Source organism: Rhinatrema bivittatum, chromosome 3, assembly GCF_901001135.1.
Source record: "Rhinatrema bivittatum chromosome 3, aRhiBiv1.1, whole genome shotgun sequence".
NCBI lineage: Eukaryota > Metazoa > Chordata > Amphibia > Gymnophiona > Rhinatrematidae > Rhinatrema > Rhinatrema bivittatum.
The window spans coordinates 423,825,895-423,851,597 of NC_042617.1; the positions used below are offsets into that span (position 1 = coordinate 423,825,895).

General features: G+C 44.9%; 1 protein-coding gene across 1 annotated transcript in view; it reads left to right on the forward strand.

The window, feature by feature from the left end:
- CSMD1 (CUB and Sushi multiple domains 1) overlaps positions 1-25,703 on the forward strand; it is a 4,035,193-nt gene that overhangs the window by 3,506,211 nt on the left and 503,279 nt on the right. Inside the window, 2 exon segments of the mRNA XM_029596871.1 lie at positions 11,052-11,240; positions 21,253-21,399. Of these exon segments, the coding sequence (XP_029452731.1) occupies positions 11,052-11,240; positions 21,253-21,399 (336 nt within the window).

The following is a 25,703-nucleotide window of genomic DNA, read 5'->3' on the forward strand; positions in this document are numbered from 1 at the left end:
CTCCTCCTCACTGAACTGTCTCTGAGTATCCATAAGCAAGGGGGCATGGAAAAGTGCTGCTGCATGGCTGGTCCCTGGCTGTTCACTACTGTCCTTCGGGCTTAATTGCTGGTCCCTGAGGCTGGTTGGCTTGGACCGGCAGAGTCCTGGTTGAGAGCTGTGGAAACAAAGAAGAAGATATAAATACCAAAGCCAAGAGGTACACACATGGATCATTTGGCATGAGATGTTGACTTTGCTTGTCAATCAATGTGAGCATCTTATGCCAGATGATATGCACAACTGTAGCAGCCTTGCCATTTACTGGAGAGGTGAACCTACCGGCTACGACTTGTGTGGTGTCCAGCTCCTCAGCCATACCCTCAAACTCATCTGATCCCAGCCATTGGATGAGATGCTCCTTCATGGGCTTCAGCACAATTGGACAAGAGGCTCCTCCGCCGGTCTGCCAGATGTTGTAGTTTGCCACCTTGGTCTTCAACTGTACCTTGAGATAACCTGGGCAATGGTGCACCAGATCTGACCCTGCTATTAAGTTCACTTAGAGAATAGCCACTGCCATTAGTAATGCTTACATGGAATAGACTTAGTTTTTGGGTACTTGCCAGGTTCTTATGGCCTGGATTGGCCACTTTTGGAAACAGGATGCTGGGCTTGATGGACCCTTGGTCTGACCCAGTATGGCATTTTCTTATGTTCTTATGCCTGGCTGCCTGAAGGAGGTGCCACTTCTGCTTCCGGAGGCGTGTCCTAACATTCCTGACTCTCACTCTCAATATTCTCTCCCCACCCTTCCTCCCCCCCCCCCCCCCCGCACCTGCACCTGTCCTACCAACTTCTCCCCCTTATGCCTTCTCTAGCTCTAGTTTGTCATCTTTCTTCCACTGGACTTCCCTGCCTATCCCCTTCCCCTCCTGCCTCCTCCTTTCCCTTCCCCCCTCCCTATCTCTACTTCTGACCTTGTCTCTTCTCCTACTCCTCCTCCTTGCACTTGTACTCCTGCCCTCATCTTCCCTCCTCCCTCCTTCCTCTTCCCCTTCTCTCCTCATGCTTCTCCTCTTCTCTATCCCCCTGCCTCTCATGCTCCATTCTTTCTACTCCTCAACACCACCACACCTCACCACTCCTCCTTTGCCTCACCACACCTCACCGCCATTCCTACTCCTGACACAAATACAGACAAACAGGACAAACTGACAAAAACTTTCACTCACACAAAGAAGACAAAAGATCAAGATAAAGAGGAAAAGATGAGAACAGAAGACAAGACAATAGGCTCAGGAAATTGAAATCTATAAGCTCCTACTCCCACTAATCCACTCACCAACTCTTCTCCCCTATTTCCTATACCTGACACACCCTCAAAGAGCAACTGCAGGAAGCTGGTATATATAAACTAGAAAAATAATGCACCACACCACACCACACCACAGTCCGCCAGGTAAAATAGCATGTGATGTGCTGACACAATGCGTGACATGCTGATGCAACGAGCTATGTGCTGATGTAACGTGCAAAGCGATAATTGCCTCTGCAATGCGAAACACAGGAAATTAGCCTAACCAGGCCCATTTTTTTTTTTTAGCACCGGTGATGTGCTACTATATTTATAGCAATTTGATAAATCTAGGCTAAAAGTGTCTATTTACAAAACAAAGAGTGGACTTAAAATAATATTGAATAATTACTAATGTGCTGCTAAAATATTTTGCTCTCTGCACATCGTTTAATGCTATATATTGTCAAAATAACTTATTATGATCCTATGGGTCTGATTTATCATGTTGGTGTTATAGAAGCCAAATGCTGTGCCAAAATGAAAAATGAAGCAGCAACATCAGGGGAATTTGTCCTATGATGATAAATCAATTACGATCACTGCAATTCAGGCACTGACATTAAACTAGTTAGGAGCTTTTTAACCTAGACAGGAAGAGGCATGGTGCTCTAAGTCTCAGATTGCATAAATATAATAAATTCTGAAATATCATAGGAGCTTTTGGACCTCAGGTGGGTTAGAAAAAGAATTATAGTCTAGGGATATGCATTTTTTTTGTTTATTTTGTTTACTGTGCACTAAATGGGATTCAGAGTATTAAAATGAAAGGGGAAAAAAACCAAAACATTTTAGCTGCTCATACTTATTATAGATAGAGAGAAAACCAAATGAGAAATAGAGAGAGAATGATGCTTGAGGTATTCTTGGTGTATTAGGACACTGCAGATATTTCTATTGATGGAAAAAATCTCAAAGACCACTCACCAGCTATACATTTTAAGTAAATTGGTGGTGGGGAGAAATAAAATAATGCTATAAAATAGTTTAAGTGTTTGTTACCACTATGGGCCTCATTTTCTAAAGTATTGCAGGCCTGCGATACTTTAGGGAATGAGGGGCGGGGGGCTGAAACGGGGGGAGAGCCTGCGCTAGCCGGCAGCAATCGCACCGTCGCGGTGCAATCGCTGCCAGTTTCGCACCCAATAGCGCCACCATAGAAGGTGTAGCTATTGGGCGCGAACTCGGACACGAAAAGGGCCTTACCTTTTCATCGTCCGTGGCGTCTTTGCGGTGTCGGCCCCGGTGACGCCCCAACTCCTCCTCTTCCAGGGCCAACTCCGCCCCCATTTTGGTATCGAATGCGATAAGGGACTTTTTGCATGCGAAACATCCCTTATTGCGTGCAAGCCACTTGAAAAATAAGGCCCTATATGTGTGTGCTGATTTTTTTCCTATGAAGAGTATAGGAATGCAGTTAGCATCAAAGACCCTTTCCCCACCCCTCTCCCCACCCCTTCCCCCACTCACAATAATGACAAAACAGATATTTCAAAAGAACAAATGTCTTTATAATAAATAATCATGGCCACAACATATAGTAACAATTTAAACAATAATTATTTGCACAGAATACAATTTGAATAAATAATACAATACACATATCCCAAAAACTTCTGAGGTAGTCCAATCCCTACATAAGTATACAGTGATACTTGACAAAATGAAACTGAGTGGTCCATATTCAGACACAGTCTGGCTAGAAAAGTTAACTGGATAAACTTATCTGGCTAACTTTTGAGGTACTGGTATATTCAATAGTGAAACCACACTATTGAATATAGCTGGCCTTCTTAAAGTTAGCCAGCTACCTAATTTTAAGACAGCTCTTTGGCCTCACCCTTCTACAACCATGGGGGGGGGGGGGGGATGAGAGAGAGAGAGACTAGCCATAATGCCCTCATCCTAGATAGGTATTTATATCTCTATAGGAAGCCCACCTAGTATCTTGATGTGAGGTTTAGGTATTAGTGTAGGGGTTAAGGGCCACTTTGGCATTCAAAATGAGACGTACGAACAGAACCGTGCTCTCTTGTGAAGATTTGATGACCTTCGGAGTGAGGAAACTCACCCAAAGATGAGATTTGTGCATTGTCCTCTCAACCTAGCTTGAGTCCATCAAGCTAAGTTGAGAGAACATTGCGTCCATCAAGCTAGGTTGAGGGAACATTGCCTAAATCTCATCTTTGGGTGAGTTTCCTCACTCTGAAGGTCATCAAATCTTCACAAGGGAGCACTGTTCTGTTCGTACATCTCATTTTGAATGTCAAAGTGGCCCCTAAACCCTACACTAATACTTAAACCTCACCTCAAGTTACTAGGTGGGCCTCCTATAGAGATTATGGCTAGTCTCTCTCTCTCTCTCTCTCTCTCTCTCTCTCTCTCTCTTTCTCTTGATAGCTAGGCTGGCTCCAGGAGCTGAAAACAAAATCACAAAGTGCAATAAAGCCCTATCACACAGCTTAACACTAACAAAAAAGGTATAGTTACAGCTTCATAAAATTACTAGATCACACCCCAAACTCCTCCCTTTTTTCTTATTTGCATCGCACCATGCGTTATGCTGTTTTCACAAGTGTTGAAGGTGTTTTCGCATGCGTTAAAGGGGCTTAACGCATGTGAAAACGCCTTATAGCAATTTGATAAATTACCCTGTAAATGCTTTTGAATATGGACCTCCTTATGTCCCAAAATATATGACATTATATATAATGTGGCAAAGCAATAGGTTACCATGCAAGCCAACCCCTTCCATTCTTTGCTACATGGAAATTCAAACAGAGTCCCACCATCACTGGTTTTCAATACAATCTATTTTTTTCTGTGCGGAGCCATGGCCATCCAAGCCAAGTCTCCTATACTTTCCCCTGCAAAATGATCCAATTGCCAAATTCCCTTCAGCTGCCAGTCTGCATCTCTTCAGTGAGCCTACACTCCATCTATAAAAGAATACGAGTGTTACATCTGCCCGCAAGTATCAGTGAATGACCTGCCCTTTTTCAAAGTACTTAAAAAATCTCTTAATAATGAAGGCAGGAAAATGTACCATAGATCCTATACAAGTCTGCCCCACAGTCATATTTAATTTTACGTCTTGTGTGCCCTTGACATGACTCCTCTGTTACAGTCTCCACCGGTAAGACCTAACTTACTGAAGACCCCCTCATAGCTATGGTTCAGCTATGCTTAATCAATATATATATATATATATATATAAATCTCTCTTGTATACTATTATTAAATATATGAATACCCACATCAGATGGATGCAAGATGTGTAGAGGGTGCCAGTGAAGGCCTAAATATCTAAGGTAGCTGAGCCCCCAACCCTGGATTTGTTCATTATCCCAGTGACGAGAAGGAAATGCTGCTAGAACTGGTACTAGGTACAGGCCATATAGTTACCACTGCCATCCTGATCCCTTTCCAGAAAGCAGAATAAGGGGGTAGGAAGGCCTGCAGGCAAGGCACCTAGCCACCAAGACTGGTTCTAGAGAAACAAGAACTCTGTGCAAAAACTGATATTAACTAACATTGAAAAATACTGGCTTGCAGACTCTTCAGTGATCTCTTCTCCCCCTACCTTTCCCCCAATTTCTACCCAAACTTCCCCCAACTCTTTCTTCCTCCCACTAACAAATTTAGGTTTTTGGAACCCCTAGGCACCACTGGTATCATCACACTGCCCCTTGCCTCCCCCTCACCCCCCCCCCCACCCAATTAGGTCAGACAACACTAATGAAGTCTGGGGTCTTCAGAATATGAGACAGAACCCCAATATAAATCCTGCATCTGGAGTTCAGTAAACATAGCCTGTGTCTACAGAAACTCCTTCAACATTGGGTGCAAAGCTGAACTAAGAAGTTCCCCCTTTAACTCACCATACAAAAAATTAGTCAAATTTTGGTGTTACTTCAGTAACAGCAGTACAAACTGCTTCTACTACCAGCTACGTGATGCAGCATAAAACCATGCACAAAGTCACTCAGAATCTATATAAATCCTGCCATATCAAAACAACATTAACTCCAAGAGATCAAATGACAACAAACCTACCTATGAAAAGGCAACAGACCCTAAAACACAATTCATCCCCTATAAGAAAAACTAAGCAAGATTGCTGCTGAGCCTTATATCCACTGGCAAAATGTCTGATCTGTGTCACACACAGAGCATAGATAGATCCTCATCAACAACAACAACAACAACAAAGAAAGAATTGAAATTAGAAATAGAAAATATGCAAGCAAAAATTCAATTGGAAACCCTAAAGAGCCAGAAGAATAGAAACAAAAATGCATGTCCTCATACATTTTGCAAATTATAAAGATATCATAAATGCACATTTGCAAAATTGACATATTCCATTCACTAAACTAAAAATAAAATGTTTTTCTCTGCCTTTGTTATCTGGACATTTTATTTTTCTATTCACTCTGGTCCTTACCTTTTTTATTAATACTTTCCTTTTCTAAGTCTACTAAGTCCTTTTTAAGTCTCCTCTCCATTTTCATTTCTTCTCTCATTTCCTTCCCTACATCTCCGACTGATCTTTCTTTTATATCTCATTTTTCTCCATTTCTATCTTTGCCTTACTATAAAACCATAGCTAGATTTCATCCCCTCTTCCCTTCATTCTCCCTTGCTGGGTTACTCCCATCTCCAGCCATCTAGCTCCTTTGTTCTTTCTTTCAACAAGTGCCTCTTTTCTTGCTCTCTAAAACCTCCTCAACATGCAACCCCCCTCACCTTCTATTCTTCCCTTCACTGGAATCTCAGTTCAAAGTCCAGGCATACTCTGCAGAAATGAAGCTTAGCCTTCCTGCTCCACCATGTAGCCCTTGGACATTAAGTTGCCAGGACCATTCATAGCAACTTAATGACACATGAGAACCAGTCTGACCTTCAGGGCAGATCTGCATCCCAGGGTAACAATAGGCTGAGTGTGTCTCAATTTAAGCCACTCTGTGGCCTTTTAAGCAGGGACCTGTCTTCCTACTATATGGGCCCCATTTCGAAGCCCATAAAACACCCTTATTTTTCCCTAAAAAAGTGTGAAAGAGGAAAGATGGATGCTGATCCAGGGATAGTCTCTGCTGGCCAATGATTGATGCTGATAGTGTAGGTCAAAGGGGATACCCCTCCAACCCTCAAGCCAGTAAAGATCTGAGGCATCCAGGAAAGCTATCTTTGGGAAAAGGAACACCAAAGATACATTTATAAAAGGCAAAAGGCAAAAACAATATATATATTGCTGTTCAGTGGATTAATTTATGCAACCATGATATAGCCTTGGGGAAAGAAACAGAGTAATCAAGATTTGAGTATTCCTTCAAATACCACCAAAGAAACAAATGCTATGTCATCCTTGAAATCATTCATTATGAGGATACTACTTAAGTTGCAGCAAATAGGATTTTAGTCTTCCAACAGTATACAAAGAGATATTATGCTGTTCTTAATATCAGATGTGCCCAGAGCCGTAGCTAGCCTATGGCCGATGTGGTCTCAGCCATAGGCGCCATCCACTAGGGGCGCTGTCATGCACTCACAATGTGGCTGATAAGCCTCCCTTCCTTCTCTAGAGCTTTGCTTCTTGGGGTATGATGAGCTGCTTCACCTGGTCCTGGCATCTGCCCTCCTTTCAGGGCCATTCTTGGAGGGGATCTCATAGTCTGCCTGCACAGGCACTTATCTTTGCTCTGCTCTGTCCTGCAGTTAGAAGCAGCGTGGCCTGCGGGCCGCAAGAATCCTCATTGGCCTTTCCCCCTTCAGTTGAAAGCAATAAAAGTGGTACCACAAAAAGAAGCATTGACTCACATCTCCCCTCAAGAAACTAAGAGCAGGACGATAAACTGCACGACCTGAGGAAAGAAGCATTGCAGGCCTCCCCCACCTCCAGCTGGGAGCAGGAGAGGTTGTGCGATGCATGGACTGCAAAATAAAGCATCTGTTACCCCCACCCACTCCAGCAGACAGGAGAAAAATGAGCACTGCTTATTATGGCATTGCAGTGCCATAAGAAGCATCATCAGCCTCCCCCGGTAGTCGGGAGCAGGAGAAGAAGCCGCATCGGCCTTCCCTACCCCCCCCCCCCCCATCCCCCAAAGGCTAGATGAGATCTGATGGACTGGAAGAAGAGGTTTCTGTTGCTGCTCATTTTGCTTCCAGAGGGGAGAAACCAGTGAGGAAAACATGTGTGTGTGTGTGTGTGACTGAGCATGTGAACAGCAAATGTTTGTGACTGTGTTTGAGTGTGTGAGCGAGCATATGTGAGTGACCAATCATGTGAGAAAGTGAGCAAGTGAGTGTGTGACTGAGCATGGAGAAAGCGAACATGTGAGTGTGTGTGTGAGAATATGAGAGAGCATGAAAGTGTGACTGAGCATGTGAGAGTTTGTGAATGTATATGACTGAGTGTGTGTGTGTGTGTGTGTGAGAGAGAGAGAAGAGAGTGCTTAAACTGCTTAGGAGTATATGTTGAACAATCTCCTAGTCTCCCCCTGCTAATCCATGGCAGTCTCAGGGCATGGGGAAATCAGAACTTGCCAGGTACGGAAAGCCAAGGAGTTTTAAAAATCCTTATTTGTTTTAATTATTGGGCACCACTTGATGTATCTGCTATTTTGAAATATTTTATTGGTATTTGGAAATGTTTTATGAATTTTAAATTATTGGATGCTCTGTTTGTCTGCTGTTTTGAAATATTTATTTGTTGTATCAGTATGGTTTTACTATTATGGTTTTATGAGGAATGGCCATGTTTCTGTTTTTCCAATGTTGCACCGCATATAGAGGCTGGCTTATTGGGGTTTCCAATTCTTTTTCTCTGCATGTTTCTATTTATACTTTATGGTCTATTCTGTATTTGATGGGGATCTGTCTGGGCTCTGCATGTGTGACCAAGATGACGTGTTTAGCTACTGTGTAATTTCTGTGTAGAGTTCTATAACAGCCTGGCTTGTTCTCTTTTCCTAATAGGAAGCATATTGCTATTTTAGGGCTTGGTGTAATATTTACAGCATTTCATTTTCATAGGGTTGTTACTGTTTGAGTGTTGGTAGTTATTGCTGTTTTGCTATGGGAGTTTACTATATTATAATTATAATTCAGTTTACTCATGGCTTTTTCAGCGCCAAGCCCACACCCAACATGCCATAGGCTTAATACCATAAGTGTTCCAAATGTCTTTTTTTTCTCCTTTTTAGCAGGGTTTTCTGGTTGGCATCAAAATAGTGCATTGAAACATAATGGGGCGGATTTTCAGAGCCCTGCTCGCGTAAATCCGCCCAAAACCGGGCGGATTTACGCGAGCAGGGCCCTGCGCGCCGGGAAGCCTATTTTACATAGGCCTCCCGGCGCGCGCAGAGCCCCGGGACTCGCGTAAGTCCCGGGGTTCTCCGAGGGGGGCGTGTCGGGGGCGGGCCCGGTCGTCGCGGCGTTTCGGGGGCGTGTCGGCAGCTTTTTGGGGGCGGGTACGGGGGCGTGGCTATGGCCCGGGGTGGTCCGGGGGCGTGGCCGCACCCTCCGTACCCGCCCCCAGGTCGCGGCCCGGCGCGCAGGAGGCCCACTCGCGCGCGGGGATTTACGCCTCCCTCTGGGAGGCGTAAATCCCCCGACAAAGGTAAGGGGGGGTTTTAGACAGGGCCGGGTGGGTGGGTTAGGTAGGGGAAGGGAGGGGAAGGTGAGGGGAGGGCAAAGGAAAGTTCCCTCCGAGGCCGCTCCGATTTCGGAGCGGCCTTGGAGGGAACGGGGTAGGCTGCGCGGCTCGGCGCGCGCCAGCTATACAAAATCGATAGCCTTGCACGCGCCGATCCAGGTTTTTAGCAGATATGTGCGGCTCCGCGCGTATCTACTAAAATCCAGCGTACTTTTGTTTGCGCCTGGAGCGCAAACAAAAGTAGGCTATTCGCGCGCCTTTTAAAATCCGCCCCTATATGTATGTTGTAAGAGGTTTTTAGTTTCAGAAGATTGTTCTTTGAATGATTTCATCTAAAATCTTATGCATAATTTTTAATTGTATGTTGGGAGGATGTGACTGGGGGGGGGGACAGGTACATGGCTGTAAGGGGAAGAGTGGAGCTCACAAGTAACATGCTACATGTGCTTTCTGGTGCTGACTTTGTATTTGCAGGAAAGCAGGTGCAAAGTCAGTGGCTATGCAAATACTCCTGGTTTGGCTAGCCCCTAGATTTTTAAAGAGAAGCTTTAAAGGCAGTTTTCCAGCTTCTTTAATTGCGTACATTGGATATGTCTGATCATATTGAATCCTCTCATCTATCCATAACCTACAGATACAAATAGGGGTAGATTTTTAAAAACGGCATGTTCGCGTACTTTTGATCGCGCTCCAGGCGCAAACAAAATTACGCTGGATTTTAGTAGATACGCGCGTAGCCGCGCGTATCTTCTAAAATCCAGGATCAGCGCGCGCAAGGTTGCCAATTTTGGGCAGCCGGCGCGCGCCGAGCCGCGCAGCCTGCCTCCATTCCCTCCGAGGCCGCTCCGAAATCGGAGCGGCCTCGGAGGGAACTCTCTTTCGCCCTCCCCTCACCTTCCCCTCCCTTCCTCTACCTAACCCACCCCCCCGGCCCTATCTAAACCACCCCCCTACCTTTGTCCACGGATTTACGACTCCCGGAGGGAGATGTAAATCCACGCGCACCAGTGGGCCGCTGGCGCGCCGAGACGCAACCCGGGGGCGGTTCTGGAGGGCACGGCCACGCCCCCAGACCACCCCGGGCTGAAACCACGCCCACGGGCCCGCCCCCGAAATGTCGTGCCCCGCCCCCAAAACGCCACGTCGATCGGCCCTGCCCCCCGACACGCCCCCGACAAAAAACCTCGGGACTTACGCAAGTCCCGTGGCTCTGCGCGCGCCGGCAGGCCTATGGAAAATAGGCGCACCGGCGCGCAAGGCCCTGCTCGCGTAAATCCGGGCGGATTTACGCGAGCAGGGCTTTTAAAATCCGCCCCATAATTTGCAAGCTCATTATTTCAACATTAGAAACCTGACAAATTTAAATACGGTAACCAATATATAAAAATGTTTGTTGTGGACTTTTTGATGGCTGGGTCAAAATAGAAATTAAAGCCTCTACATGTAACAGAGTCTCCCAGCTGGTGGTGTTGTGAGTGGTGCTCAGGATGAGGGCAAATATTTTCAGTTGGCCATAGGTGACAAATTGGCTGGGTACGGTTCTAGATATGCCTTAGACTATGTAGGCTGAAAAATAATGGCATGGTTGTCATTGAAAAAAAAACCTAATGCTTCTATTTGTCGAGAGGGCTGCACTATTAATGTCTCTTCAGATTTTGGTGGTATTCTATTCTGGTGTTGGAATTGGTCCATTTTTTTCTTCTTGAAAAAATGTTATTTACACTTTTCATAAGTTCAGCAGTTCTCCTTTTTATCTTGGAGTGCATAATATAATTAATTTAGCAATAGCTTTTCATTATTAATTCTGTAGCTAATTAGTTTGTTTTTCTTTTTTAACAAATGTTATTTAAGCCGGGCTATTTATAAGTAATAATATTTGTATTGACCAAGATAAGAATTATCCATAGATGAGATGTGCTTGAATTTTCAAGACTACAGAGTTCTGTTCTTCAGCTGTCAAAAAAAAATATGTAATTTACACAATTTCCACTGTTGACATTTCCAGAAACTGGTAGAAAATTAACATTGTCCTTTCTTTTTAACCATTTTTTTAAGCACAATGTCCTGCAAATGAAATGCGCACAGAATCATCTGGTGTGATACTGAGTCCAGGATATCCAGGCAATTATCCCAACTCCCAGACCTGCTCCTGGAGCATTAAAGTTAAACCAAGCTATAATATTTCTATCTTTATAGAAATATTTCAAAGTGAAAAGCAATTTGATGAACTTGAAATATTTGACGGTAAGTTACATACTAGTGACTAATTTAATAAATATTATGTTATATACGCAAAATCAGTTTTGATGTATGTAGTTTTGAACACTTATAATGTGAATAATGTGTGCTTGGTCAGTAAACTAGCACCACTGAATGATCTATATGGCAGTTTTATATGATTTGCTTTCAGGGTGACAATTTGCAAACCCATTTCTATGGATAACATAGTATTTTACTCACCAAAATAGGGTCTATGAAAATGTCCCATCCTGTGTGTAGGTAAAAGTATGAGTGTAGTGCCCCTAGGTATGTAATTCTACCCATGGTAATAGGAAGTGTTTCTGGGGTAGGTCTGGAGAGGGCTTGCAAACACTCACACACACACACTCACACATACACACACACACACACACATACACATACACACGCACACACGCACACACACACACACACTTTTACATTTTCAAAGATTTCTGCACAACTCAACCTAGAAAAATTATCCACACAAAAAAACAGGCGACTGTCAAAGTGTGTATTGGTACTACACACGTATTTTCCATGCAGAGAGGGTAAGACATTTTTAGAGTCCATTTGTGTCTGAAAACTACAGTTTTACTCCTGGAAATACCTCTAAGTTCAAATCTGTTCCAGTTTCCAGAATGACCATAAAATGTTATATTACTATTGCTTTTATGAATGTGTGAATATGCCATAGGGATTCTCTTCAACCTTTCAGGTTGGAATATCTCATGAAATAATTTAAATGAAATATTTGATTCAGTTTAACTGATTATGAACAGTGATCTGTGTAGCAATCAGCTTTAAATTTAGCACTAGGGAAACCCACACTGTTCTAATGCAGATATTGCTATGTTACACAAATCTGGGTCAGGCTAGTTAAATCTGGTTTAGCAGAGCATATATTACCTGCTTTTGTCTTCCTGGAAATTTCTTAAAAATTTGTACATAAATCATTTCATGGGTAGAACAATGTTTTATCAGTAGAAATTAGTTTACTGAAAATTGTCTAGCCTATTTGCAGTTAACCTTATATTCTTAGTTCCACTAGTCATGTATATTTACCTGAATGGAGAAGAGACAGTCCTAGGGATGGGGCTAGGGATATACTTGCACTTATTCTAATACTTTTGAATTTTGCACATTTTTTTCTTGGTAAAACAATCTGTACCAAGCGGCAGGTGTAAATGTGGGCAGGTAGTTTTCCTATTTTATTTTCAAAGGGACCATATCTGTATAATTTCACTTTGAGAAGTAGTATAAAATCCAGAGGTAAAATGTACTTGTGAACTTTGTACCAATGTAGACAGTTATAATAATTACCCCAAATGTCTAGTTCTGTGCATTTATCTGCTGTGAAAGATGATTTTCATTACTATTAATTATTAAGTCATCTACAGATACTTCTCAAGGGTTATCATAATAGTCTACCAGGTGACATTGGGGCCTGTGAACTAAAACTTACACTTACATTTTTAAGAATACATAAGCTAATAATTTTATCATGTATGCTAAAATGACACTCAAGAAGTGATGCACTCAATTTTTTTTTTAATTTGTCTGATAAAATATAGAGTCTCTATCAAGCATGCAATTAGCATACATACTAACACACAAAAAAGTATAAGATCTACAGGCTATTTTTGCCTGAGCACTATGTCATATGGGGCCACTATAAAAATTGCATTTAATTGAACATGATCAGTTGTTTCTATGTAGCTCTGCCTCGTTGCTTCAAACCCCTATAAAAGTTAGCCAGCCACATGGGAAAGGTTGTCAGCACTGAGGTGTGAAGCGGGATAGCAATTGGAAGCCAGAAGAAAAGAGGAATAACCGGGCAGCCCAGACACTCTCGGGCTCTAATCTGCCCCAACTCAGTCCTGCTGGCCTCACCAGTTGCACACAAGGAAAAACACGACAATAATTTGGATGTAAAGGCCACAGTTATTTATTAAAATCCCTAACATGGGAGTCTAATCAGACACCGATTCCAGTCCATAATGTTTACAGAAATTGCACCTGGGCTGATGCCAATACTTTAATCTCCACCCACGGACCCCTGGAACAGGCACTGTGACCACCAAGCAATGGATTGGCTCCCCGGCTTGGGCTCCACTGCAGGAGCCCATCCACCAGAGGGGATCTCGCCCGTCCATCACAAAGCAAGCCTTGCCAGAGCTTCTTCCCTTGTATCAGCTCTAGATCCATCATGGCTGCACCTGGGTCAGACATTGATCATCGGTAGCAACGAGTGAAGGCCCTTAGGCCTCTCACATACATATTGGCACCTCCCAACTTACTTCAAATGCCTCTGCATTTACAAATGTTCTCCTGGACTCAGTCACCGCTGCCATAGGGGCCTGGCGTATGCAAGCATGGAAGTGCCTTCCACTTGTGCATGACGGGCTCCCCCCAAATAACGGCTATGGCTACTGCATCAGATGGGTGAAAAGCCTGTGTATAGCTTGCAGGAACAGATTGTTTTCCAAGTTCGACAAGTGAACTCCATCTGGGGCATATAATTCTGTGCAATGTCCATCCACCCATTCATGTCGCAATTGATAAACACCACGTCACCAGTGATCACCACCCTGGTGTTGTATGGCTTTGACTACTTGCCAGTTGAGCTTGGCAGGGTAACTTCCCCATCCCCAGTGCACTTAATACTCTGCAAAGGTATGGCTTCTGGCCAGTGGATTCTTGAGGGGTGGCAACGATGAGGCAAAGGTGGCTCTGGTCTTCTGTGATTGATGCCAATGCTGTTACCTAAATCATTGCCACCAAAGTGTATGATGATAAGGTCAAGCGGTGTCGGGCTCACTCCTGTCGATTGTGGCATGGGCCAGAGCTGGCACCAACACATGTCTCTTTGATCCAGCCATTTGATTCGTTAAGAGAAACATGGGGGTAACCTGATGAAAAGGCAGTTACTACCTTGGGAAACTTGCTGGGCAGACTAGATGGACCATTTTGGTCTTTTTCTGCCATCATTACTATGTTACTATGTTCTATTGTCTATTCCTCTCCGACAATCCAAGCATCGAGGGGTGGTCCCGCTATGACCACCTTCACCAGAGGGGTGCTGGGCAGTCTGCCACACAGTGGCTCTTCACAGATGTGTCCAGCTGTTTATCCATCTGGCCCAATTCCTGGGCCTGACAGCACCCTGGACCAAGCGCCAAGGGGGTCCTGGGCAGTCTACCACATAGCAGGACCCTCCAGGGCTTCTCACAGACATGTCCAGCTGTTTATTCATCTGGCTCAATCCTCAGGCCTGACATTAGCGCCCATGGCTCAATGCCAAGGGGTGGCCACAAGGCCACATGCCCCTCGAACAAGGTCTCACTTGCCATGAGTACCCCTTAAAACTGTCTTCACCAGAGGGGTACTGGCAGTCTTCCACACAGCAGGACTCTCCAGGGCCCCTCACAGACATGTTCAGCCATTTATTGATCAGGCGCAATCCCTAGTGCCTATGGTCCAAGCGTCGAGAGGTGGCCACAAGGCCATGTGCCCCTCGAAAAGGGTCTCACTTTCCACAACTACTCCTCATGACCATCTTCAACAGAGGGGTCCTGGGCAGTCTGCCACACAGCGAGATTATCCAGCCCTTCAAAGACATGTCTGGCCGCTGATCCATCAAGACCCAATCCCTGGGCCAAAGTGGTAATACACGCAATCCATTTCCAGCTTTGAGTGAGCAGCAAGTTGTGCACGTGCCAAGTTCTTGGATGGTCACTGCTGTTTTAATGTACACTATGCAACTAATAAAGACACCCTTTGGAATGAAGAACACCAAGAAGAACGCCACATCTAGTGTGACCTCTGGTTCTAAAGGACCACAGCTGTCTGGGTACTTCTCCAACGCTCATCCTCGCTCATGCCACAATGTACATGCACACATAGAACATGAAATCCCACCTCAACTCCAATGTCAGGGCTCTTGGAAGCCTACTCATTTGCTGACTGGATTGCCAGACCTTGCCATGCCAAAACACCCCTGTAGACAAGCAAGCACATCACCTCAGATGCATGTGTCGACTATGATGGGGAGACTACAATGGGGAGACAGCTGTGAAGCTCCTAGTTGAGCAACCCGCTGTCCAGTGTCCAGTGGTCTGGGTGGCAGGCTGACCACCAAGTTTCTCTGACATAACACTAAACCTCTGGCTCCTGATGCATCAGAGTATACTTGGATATTACTGATGCAACCAATTAAGGGTAGAGACATAGACCATGAGTCCAGATCTTCCCTAGTTGGCTTTCTGTTGGACTCACTCTTTCCTTCTGCATCATGGGCCAGAGTTGGTGACATCTTGTGCCTTCCTGAATGGGGCATTTGATAGTCTAGCCCCCATACATTTCTTGTGCGATACAGGAGTAGCCAACTATGCACACTGAACAACATCGGATGACAGAAATGGGTAGAAGGAAATTTAAATCTTAGCTTGCACTGACAAAGCACCCATAATGGCCAATGTATTACGCATAAGCTGCTGACCTCCATCACCGGTGGGATACCAGCGGTAACAGCACTGGGCGAGCTTAATGTGGGATGAGTGAGCACAGCGACATTTGCTCTGAAGCCCTCCTTCCGTGAGGGTTTCTTGAAAACTGATAATGGCTTAAAGGTGGGTTTATTGTGCTAAAGCAAAAAAGACCATCCCCTTTTGGGCATAGGGTTAGGTCCCTTGATCGGCCTGGAGCTGGGGTGTTCTTAGCTGTGATGCATTCCCTGATAGCGCTATAAATGCACCAGGCTTCATAGAATACCAGCATGAATGCTAGCCAGAAGACCGTAGCCTCCAGCTCGCCTATTGCTAACAGGGCAAGATACACCAAAGCTGTAAATGTAGGTTATTAATCAGTGACCTTTCTGGGTTGCACCAAGGCAGGGGGACACCCTGATCCCACTGAGTATTACCCCTGAGCAAGGCATTTAAAAGTCTTGACCAAATTTCACGCTCTTGGTCATTTTCCGGTGAGTGTGACGAATGAGTCACAGAATATCTACACAAAATGATCGTGGATGACATTGTATAGTAGAGATGTGAATCGTGTCCTCGATCGTCTTAACGATCGATTTCGGCTGGGAGGGGGAGGGAATAGTATCGTCGCCGTTTGGGTGTTTAGAGTATCGTGAAAATCGTTAAAATCGTGAACCGGCACACTAAAACCCCCTAAAACCCACCCCCGACCCTTTAAATTAAATCCCCCACCCTCCCGAACCCCCCCCCCAAATGCCTTAAATTACCTGGGGGTCCAGCGGCGGTCCGTAGCTAAATCGGGGGAAGGGGGAGGGCAGGAAAACTGGTCGTTCAGCTGGGGTTCCGGACCCCGGCTGAACGACCTCCTGCAGTCGATCTCCTGCCGGCGCCATTTTCCGTACGGAAAACGATTCGCGGCAGGAGATCGCTCCCGGACCCCCGCTGGATCCCCAGGGACTTTTGGCCAGCTTGGGGGGGCCTCCTGACCCCCACAAGACTTGCCAAAAGTCCAGCGGGGGTCCGGAACGACCTCCTGCAGTCGAATCGTGTTGGTCTATGGCCGCCGCCATTTTGCACCGCCATTTTGCACAATGGCGGCGCAGAATGGCGCCGGCTGAAGACAATACGATTCAATTGCAGGAGGCCGTTCCGGACCGCCGCTGGACCCCCAGGTAATTTAAGGCATTTGGGGGGGGTTCGGGAGGGTGGGGGATTTAATTTAAAGGGTCGGGGGTGGGTTTTAGGGGGTTTTAGTGTGCCGGTTTTCCTGCCCTCCCCCTTCCCCTGATTTACGATTTTTTGACGATAAATCGGGGGAATTGGTATTGTATCGTGGCCCTAACGATTTTTGACGATTTAAAATATATCGGACGATATTTTAAATCGTCAAAAAACGATTCACATCCCTATTGTATAGATCTCAGAATGCAGAATAAGTGAGCGCTGAAACATTTGATCTGCAGTCCTTCTTCCGCAACCCTTCTTCTGGGAGAGTTTTCTAACAGAATGCCAAAAAACCTGGAAATGGGCTGGACTGGTAATCTTAGGCATAAGGTGCCCCCACATTAAGCAACATAGCTATTATATAATGCACAATGGCACTCTAAACTTGCTAACACATGAAAACTCCAAAGCATACCAGCGTGAATGCAACCCGGAAGGGTGTAGTCTAGAAATTGCCTATTGCTACCGAAGAATGCCGGCGTAGATGCAAACCAGAAGAGGAAGCGCCAGTTCCGTGACAGTAGGTTGGTGGCATTTGTGCAATGGGCCGAAGCCTGGGACTTCCTGACCCCACCTATTATTGCCCTTTCTATGGCAAAGCATTGCACCACATGGCCCAATTCACAGGATTCTGAAACGCGAGTAGACTTACAACCTCACAATCATGTCTATATGAGCATTTTTACCTTGCAATTTTATTTCTTCTTCACCATGAAAATAATAATTGCATATCAGCAAACTTTCTGTGGCTGTCTTGGCTCCCCCTTGCCTCAGAAAGTTCTGAACATTTCCCACTTACAGCCAAATAAGCACAATGTGATTGAAACAGAAAAGGCACTTCTATGCACCTAATGCAATACCAGTTTAGGAGGAACCTGATTGGTATTCATAGACAATTAATTCTCCACTGTTCATTGTGACTTTCTGGGGGGGAAGAGTGTCTTAAGTAAGGCTCTAACCAGAGCCACTAGGGATAATCAAGAGGTCTTTTGTAACTTGGTGACCTGACCAGCGATTCACAATGAGAAACACCTTCCTTTGTTGAAGCTGAGAATGTAGGCCTTCTTACAAAAGAAGCAGACTCATCCCCTACCACTGTTGGAAACAGGATGCTGGGCTTGATGGACCCTTGGTCTGACCCAGTATGGCATGTTCTTAACACTACCTAGGCTCCAGGGACAGTAGAGCAGAGAAAAGATCAAATTCAACTCCAAGGTATTCATAGAGAAATGTTTGATACTGTGTGGATAAATCACAGGGACCAAGCCTTTTGTCTGTGGATTCAATAAGAAGACAAGAATCCTGAAACATGAAGGCCCTATAAGACTCTACCACAATTTAGGCAAATGTTATCCCACCACCACTGTTGAAGCTCTTTCTCCTTGCTTACACTTAAACTTAACACTGCTGCTATAAAGGTGGATCTACTTCCGCTTAGAGCATTTCTATAGACATTACTGTATGCCAACCATGGCATTGGTATGGTAATCCCTACGGGGCCGCAATCATCCCAGCCTCACATGTACAACTTCTGACGAGTTTGTGAGCCCATGCCAGAACACAGAGACCCTGCTGTAGTTCCCACGTTGATAAGGGAGGGGAGTGCCAACAACACTGTATAGACTGGGAGTGTGGCCGGAGAGAAGAAGCTGTGTATGCTAGGCACGAACCCCAGAGCAGCAGTGAAAGGGCAGAAGAGAAAACTTGTTTTCAGTCATGGATTTGTGATAGAAGCGAGGAATTGCGGATTTGCAAGGGAAGGATGAGTGGTGATGCTAGGCTAGAGCCCCGGAGGGTGCTTTTTACCTTGCAGAAAACAAATGGCTTTAACAAGCTGCTTCATCTTCAAGACTGGCCTAAGATACAGTCCTCCGCATACCACAAAATTGACGGGAACGCTGAAGAGTCAGAACGTAAAGTGTGGGTTTACAGCAGCCACCAGAAAAGCTGTTTTTTGTTTTTTTTTTACTTGCTGGGGTAGAAATTGGGCCGTTCCCATTTAAGAGCAGGCCTGGACCAACTTAACAATTTTTCAGCATCACAAAGGACCCACTGAAGTAGCGGCACGTTGCAGGCAGAGCTGCATGTCGTGGAGGCTGGCTCCGGGGCTCATCAGCCGCATCAGAGGAAGCATCTTTCACCACAGGGGAAGCAGTGCTATTAGAGCACATTGGGACACTGAGGATGCAGCATAAAAAAGATGGAGAACCCCCCTCCCATCGGTGGCTGCTGTCAAGTGTCGCATCCCGCTGGAGGGGCTCGGCGTCCCTCCCCGGCGTGGCCCAGCTGACGATAATGGGAAGGGCAGTGGAAACGAGGGGGGTAGAGCTTCACTGATCAAAATGATTTTTTTTTAATTAAATGTAAGTGTGGGAATGCTGATTCAGCACTACTCACCAACAGTCCCAAACGAAGCCGGACAAGAATGGCTCCGAAAAGCAGCCTTACCATCCGTGTATGAGAGATGGAGACAAAGAGAAGGGATGGCTCTATCTGTAGTCATTCAAAAGAGTTCCAGTCAGGGCTGAAGAGGATTTAAAGTGCCCGCCGGCTGCCTTCCCCCCCCCCCCCCCCCATGTCATGTTGCATGCTCCCCAGCCAATCAGCCAGGTGCAACGTTATAAGTGGCGCCACTGTGCCCAGTACTCCATGGTGCCAGCAGCATGATGCCAGCGCCATTCCGAGTACCATACAGAGGGGAAGGAGGTCAGACCCTTTCCTCCTCCAACCAGAGGTAAGCCATCAACATGGTGGGGGGACGGTGCCCACACTGGTGCATCGGATGCCCGGTTATTTGTGGCAAGCATTTATCTAGATAAATTTTGAGTTATTCAGCTAAATGCCTACTTTTCCATATTCTTGCACTTGTCTGTCTATTAAATATTAGCAAGCTAACTCCTTATCTGGCTAAACTATAGACTGATAATACAGGGGCATTTCGGCAGAGCTGAGATAGCCAAATAACTTATTTGGTTAATTTTGATATTTGGAGTTAGTGAAATAAGTTATTAGGCTATATCCAGAAATGAGTGTCAGGTGGTTTAAAGTTATTCAAGAAAGTTTTCCAGGATAACTTTATACATTGAACATCACCGGTTAAGCATGGTTACCATGAAGATAAAAAAGTTGCTGCAAGGACCTCATGGCCCAATTCTGCACCCTCACCCCAAAGATCCCAGATACCTTCTCATGAGCACCACATAATGATAATTAAATTTGCCAGACTCTAAGTCCAATAAGCTATATACCCCAACATTAAGAAAAATAAATATTGTAAGGGCCTCAGCATTTTGTACTCTCCCCCTCCTCCTACATCTACCCTCTTCAAATTTTTAATGGAAGCCAGGAACTTAACTTGGATCTTGCATCCAACTCCTAGCAGATTCAGTCTTGCTCTGATGGCAACACTTGTTCTCAAAGCTACTACCATTGCAGTTAAAGCAATACTCTGACTACAACACTGGTAACTGAATATGCCTGGATGCAAGACAGGAATTTTTGGCTGGCATTAAAGGTTTGGGGGATGCATTTCATAGGGCAAGGTGCAAAATGGGGTTTGGGGGATGCATTTCATAGGGCAACGTGCAAAATGATGCAACTCTTACAATATTTATAAGAACATAAGAACATAAGAAATTGCCATACTGGTTCAGACCAAGTGTTCATCAAGCCCAGCCAACAATGGCCAATCCAGATTACAAGTACCTGGCAAATACCCAAAAACTATTTTCCACTTCGGGGTGGGGGGAAGAAGGCTTATTTGGCCTAGAGGCCCGCACCTTTAATTATCATTACTTTTGGGGGGACTCCAGGATCTTTGGGGTAGGAGGCACAAGAATGGACCAGAAGGGCCCTCATGAGAGCTTTTTTTTCTTTAGGATTAACCACTGCTTAATCAGTGATATTCTTTAAGGGGTAGATTTTAAAAGGTTGCGCGTGGATTTACCCAGATAATTGTATGTGGAAATATTCAGGGAGACATTTATCCCGCTGAATATCTGGTTTGACTTATCCGACTAACTTTACCTAAATAAGCTACTCTTTGGAGGCTTCTTTGAATATTGGCCTCAATGTGTCTTTGTCAATAATTACAAATTCCAGTTTAATAAGATTATGTTATCTCTGAATATATGCTGAGAGAAAAATATCTTACTCTAATGAACAGCTTGTTACCGAGTTTTTGATGTTTGGAAAGAATATAATTTTTTGAAAAATGTTCTTTACGTGATGAATGGATAATTGTTTTAGTTTATGATAATATAATTTATAAAATTTCAAAATCTTTATATTTGTGGACTATTTTAAAGGTTCTTCTGGTCAAAACCCTTTGTTAGTGGCATTAAGTGGGAATCATACTGGACAACTAAATTTTACAAGCAAAAGTAATCAACTGTATTTCCGTTGGTCAACAGACCATGCCACCAAGAAGAAGGGATTCAAGATACGCTATTCAGGTTGGTACAGCTTAAGTCAAATATAATATACTACAAATATTATGTATCCTAACTTATAAATGTCTTTTCAGTATTTAAAAAATAATTTACCCAAGCACATGAAACTTCATATGATTTGTGTCTGAATAGTAAGTTTGACATGTTAGATTGTATGGCATTTTATGATAATATAGACATTATAGGAATTTTGGAGACATAGTGTAAAGAGGATAATCAATATGATACCAGGGTATACATTTTTATGGACATGACAGGGTAGATCAAATTGGTGGAGGGGTAGGACTCTATGTAAAAGATGACATAGAGAAAAGTATGATAAAAATCTTGCAGGAAACGAAATTCTCTGTGGAATTCTTATGGATAGAAATATTAAGGTTAATTTTAAAAGCCAAACACGCATCAAAGCTAGGAGATACGCACGTGTCTCAGGCCAGCATACCTCATGGATTAAGAAAAGCACACGAGAACATGCGTATCTCCCAGTACACACACAAATCAACACATTTAAAAAAGAGATAGGGCATGATCTGGGCGGATCATGGACGGGTAATGGGCATTCTGAGAAATTACCTTTAAGTGTGCACATATTTACTTGCGCAAGCATGCATTGTGGTCCCCTACTGCTTAACTTTACTTTGGCTATGGATGCCATATAAGTATTAAAATAAAAAAAAAAGCTAGGCAAATCAGCAGGGTTTTAATGGTCAGGGTTAAAAGGGTAATAGGGAGGCTAAATAACAGGGGGGTTAGGAAATCTGATCCATTAACGGAACAAACTGGGAAAAACGGTTATTGTGTCAGTGCACATTGTCTTTATAATTACCCCCACTTACGTGGTAGAGCCAGCATGTTCGTGCACATGCATGTGTCCATATAAAATTGCGCATACATGCTATTCACTTCTGATTTTATATCATACATGCACGCATATAAGTGCATATATTATAAAATGGCCATGTTTCTAAGCACGAGCCACTATATAAACATACATGTACTCCCATGCGGCTGTTTGAAAGTTATCATCGCTATGTGTAATAGGTAGTAATATGGCTACCTGGCTAAGATGAAGAAACAGAATATGAAATGCTAGCTGAAATTAAGAAAACAAATTAATTTGACAGTAAAATAGTAATGGGAGATTTCAATTATCCCAGTACTGGTTGGATCAGTGAATCTTTGGGATATGCTAGAGAGGTTAAGTTTCTAGATGCCATAAATAACTGCTTCATGGAGCAGCTGGTCATGGAACGGACAAGAGGTTCAGCTATTCTAGATCTAATCCTCAGTGGAACCGTGACACGGTAAAAGGGGTAACTATGGCAGGGGCCACTATTCAAAAGCAATTATAATACAATCAAATTTGACTTTCTCACTGGAGGGAGAACATAAGTAAAATTACTGCAGTGACTTTAAGCTTATAACTTAAAAAGGGAGATTATGTTATTTATTTATTTATTTAAAGTTTGTTTACCACATATCAGAGTTTCTATGTGGTTACCAAGAAACATTCATAAAATCAATAAAAAAAAAAAAATTATAGAAGGAAGAAACTAGAATAAAATTAATAGAAACAGTTGTAAAGCTTAAAAGTTTGCTTGTGGTGTGGATATTGTTTAAAAATATCATTTTGGAAAACCAGATAAAGGGGCGGATTTTCAGAGCCCTGCTCGCGTAAATCCGCCCAAAACCGGGCGGATTTACGCGAGCAGGGCCCTGCGCGCCGGGAAGCCTATTTTACATAGGCCTCCCGGCGCGCGCAGAGCCCCGGGACTCGCGTACGTCCCGGGGTTCTCGGAGGGGGGCGTGTCGGGGGGCAGGGCCGGAGCGCGCGGCGTTGCGGGGGCGTGTCGGCAGCGTTTTGGGGGCGGGTACGGGGCGTGGCCACGGCCCGGGGGCGTGGCCGCGCCCTCCGTACCCGCCCCCAGGTCGCGGCCCGGCGCGCAGCAGGCCCGCTGGCGCGCGGGGATTTACGTCTCCCTCCGGGAGGCGTAAATCCCCCGACAAAGGTAAGGGGGGGGGTGTAGACAGGGCCGGGTGGGTGGGTTAGGTAGGGGAAGGGAGGGTAAGGTGAGGGGAGGGCAAAGGAAAGTTCCCTCCGAGGCCGCTCCGATTTCGGAGCGGCCTTGGAGGGAACGGGGGGAGGCAGCGCGGCTCGGCGCGCGCAGGCTATACAAAATCGATAGCCTTGCGCGCGCCGATCCAGGATTTTAGTGGATACGCGCGCCTCTGCGCGTATCTACTAAAATCCAGCGTACTTTTGCTTGAGTCTGATGCGCAAGCAAAAGTAGGCTGTTCGCGCGCCTCTTAAAATCTACCCCAAAATGTCTTCCATTCATTAAAAAAGGATGGAAGAAGACCAAATTACAGTCAGCATGGCTTAATGGTGAGTTAAAGGAGTCAGTTAAAGCCATAAGGACATCATTCAAAAAATGGAAAACAGATCGAAATGATGAAAATAAGCAAGAGCATAAGCACACTGATGTCAATTTGCTAGGTAGTTAGCAATCTGTTCTTTAACTGATGCTCGAGTTAGCAATATGTTATGGATCTCCGTGAGGAGATAGCAATCTGTTGTGAATCTTCTATGGAGAAGATGCTTGATGGGAGGAGCAATCAGATAGGAGGAGCAATCTGTAGAGAAAGCTCTATGTAGCAGGCTCCTGGAGAGGGAGGAGTCAGCAATCTTGTAGTGTCTCAGATATCGTCTTGCTAAGGAATAGCAATTTGTAATGAATCTGATATAGTTGTTGGTGGATCCCTAGGCCGATGGCAGATGACCACGCTCCTGGGAGGATACCCCGAGAGGGACCACCGGCTAGGCTGGAGTATGGAGACAGACACACATTAGTTCTTTTATTAAACAGGTTATTAGAAACCACCAGAGGTGGCAGTAGTGAGCTGATATGCCCGGCAGGGCTGTAGTCCCTCAGGTACTGGAACAACGATCCCAGGATGGCTGAGTTGTTGAGAAACTATAGAAAGTGAGTAGGCAAAGTAGGCAGAGTTCATGAATAGAACAAGATGACAAAACTCACGTAAGGTCTCAAGTAAGCTCAGAAGCTGGAAAGGATTAGGCTCTCGAGGAGCGAGTACCTGGTTCCAGGGAAAGCTCTGAGAGAGCGATGGTAACTCACAGTTGTTTGTAGCAGTGATAGCTTCCAGGCAGTAGAGAATCTTCAGAGTGTCCAGGAACATGGGCTCTTGAGGAGCAAGTACCGGTTCCTATCTGTAATCTGAAAATAAAGAAAAGAGCGAGGCCCAGAGGAGCGGGTACCTCTGGTAAGTCTGAGGAACGAATCCCCTTGCATATCCTTGCTAAGTTTGTTAGCATTTTCAAAGACCTTTAAATATTGGAATCAGATGATGTCATCTCAGGGGGACGCCCCTGAGGTTCATGCCCTTGATGGTACAAGAGTCAGGACGTGCTCGCACACACGCACCCTAGACATCAGGACAAGATGGCAGAGTTGCAGCATTGAGCCGATCCGGGGACGCTGGAGGGAGATGGCATGGATATGCTGTGGAAGCCAGCCATCCATCAGACCCGGAGGGAGTCACCACAGAGGTAAAGAGGGCAGAGTGAGGACATCGAGCAGCGACGGTCGCAACAGTACCCCCTTCAAAGGGCGATCTCCTCTTCGGGTACCAGGCTTAGGTTTGGAAGGATGTGTGAGGTGGAACTGATGAAGCATCTCTTTGTCCAAGATATTGGTCTGAGGCTCCCAAGAGTTTTCTTCGGGGCCAAAACCTTCCCACTTTGGAAGGTATTCAAAAGTCTTGCCTCTTATGAACATCCAGAATCTCTTTGATCTTGATTTCTAATTCGTCTTCTGCAACGATGATAGATGGATCTTGAGATGAAGTTGGTGTACGTCCAAAGTCCACTTCTAAGATGACTCTCCAGTAATTGCTGGATGAGAGATGAAGCTGAATTCAGCAGTGATAAGTAGCTGCTATGGACGTCACTGAGGCTTCAGCGGAAGCAGTGATGTTGGTGTACGTCCGAAAGCCACTTCTAAAGATGATGGCATTACCAGCGGAACAGATTAGCTGGTTGCCAGCGATACCTTCTTTGGATCAATATGTGCTGTGGCTCATCAAACACATCCTCCGAATAGATGGAAAGTGACAGATATCTCTAAGTTTGTAATCCATGAATGCGGATAGCTGTTGAATGCCTTTGAGCCAATGTGAATGTAGAAGGCACTACGAATATCAGCAGCCATGAATAGAACTGCCATGGACGTCACTGAGATCTTCAGGAGAAGTGGCGATGTAAAGGAACGTCCTAAGTCCACTTCAAA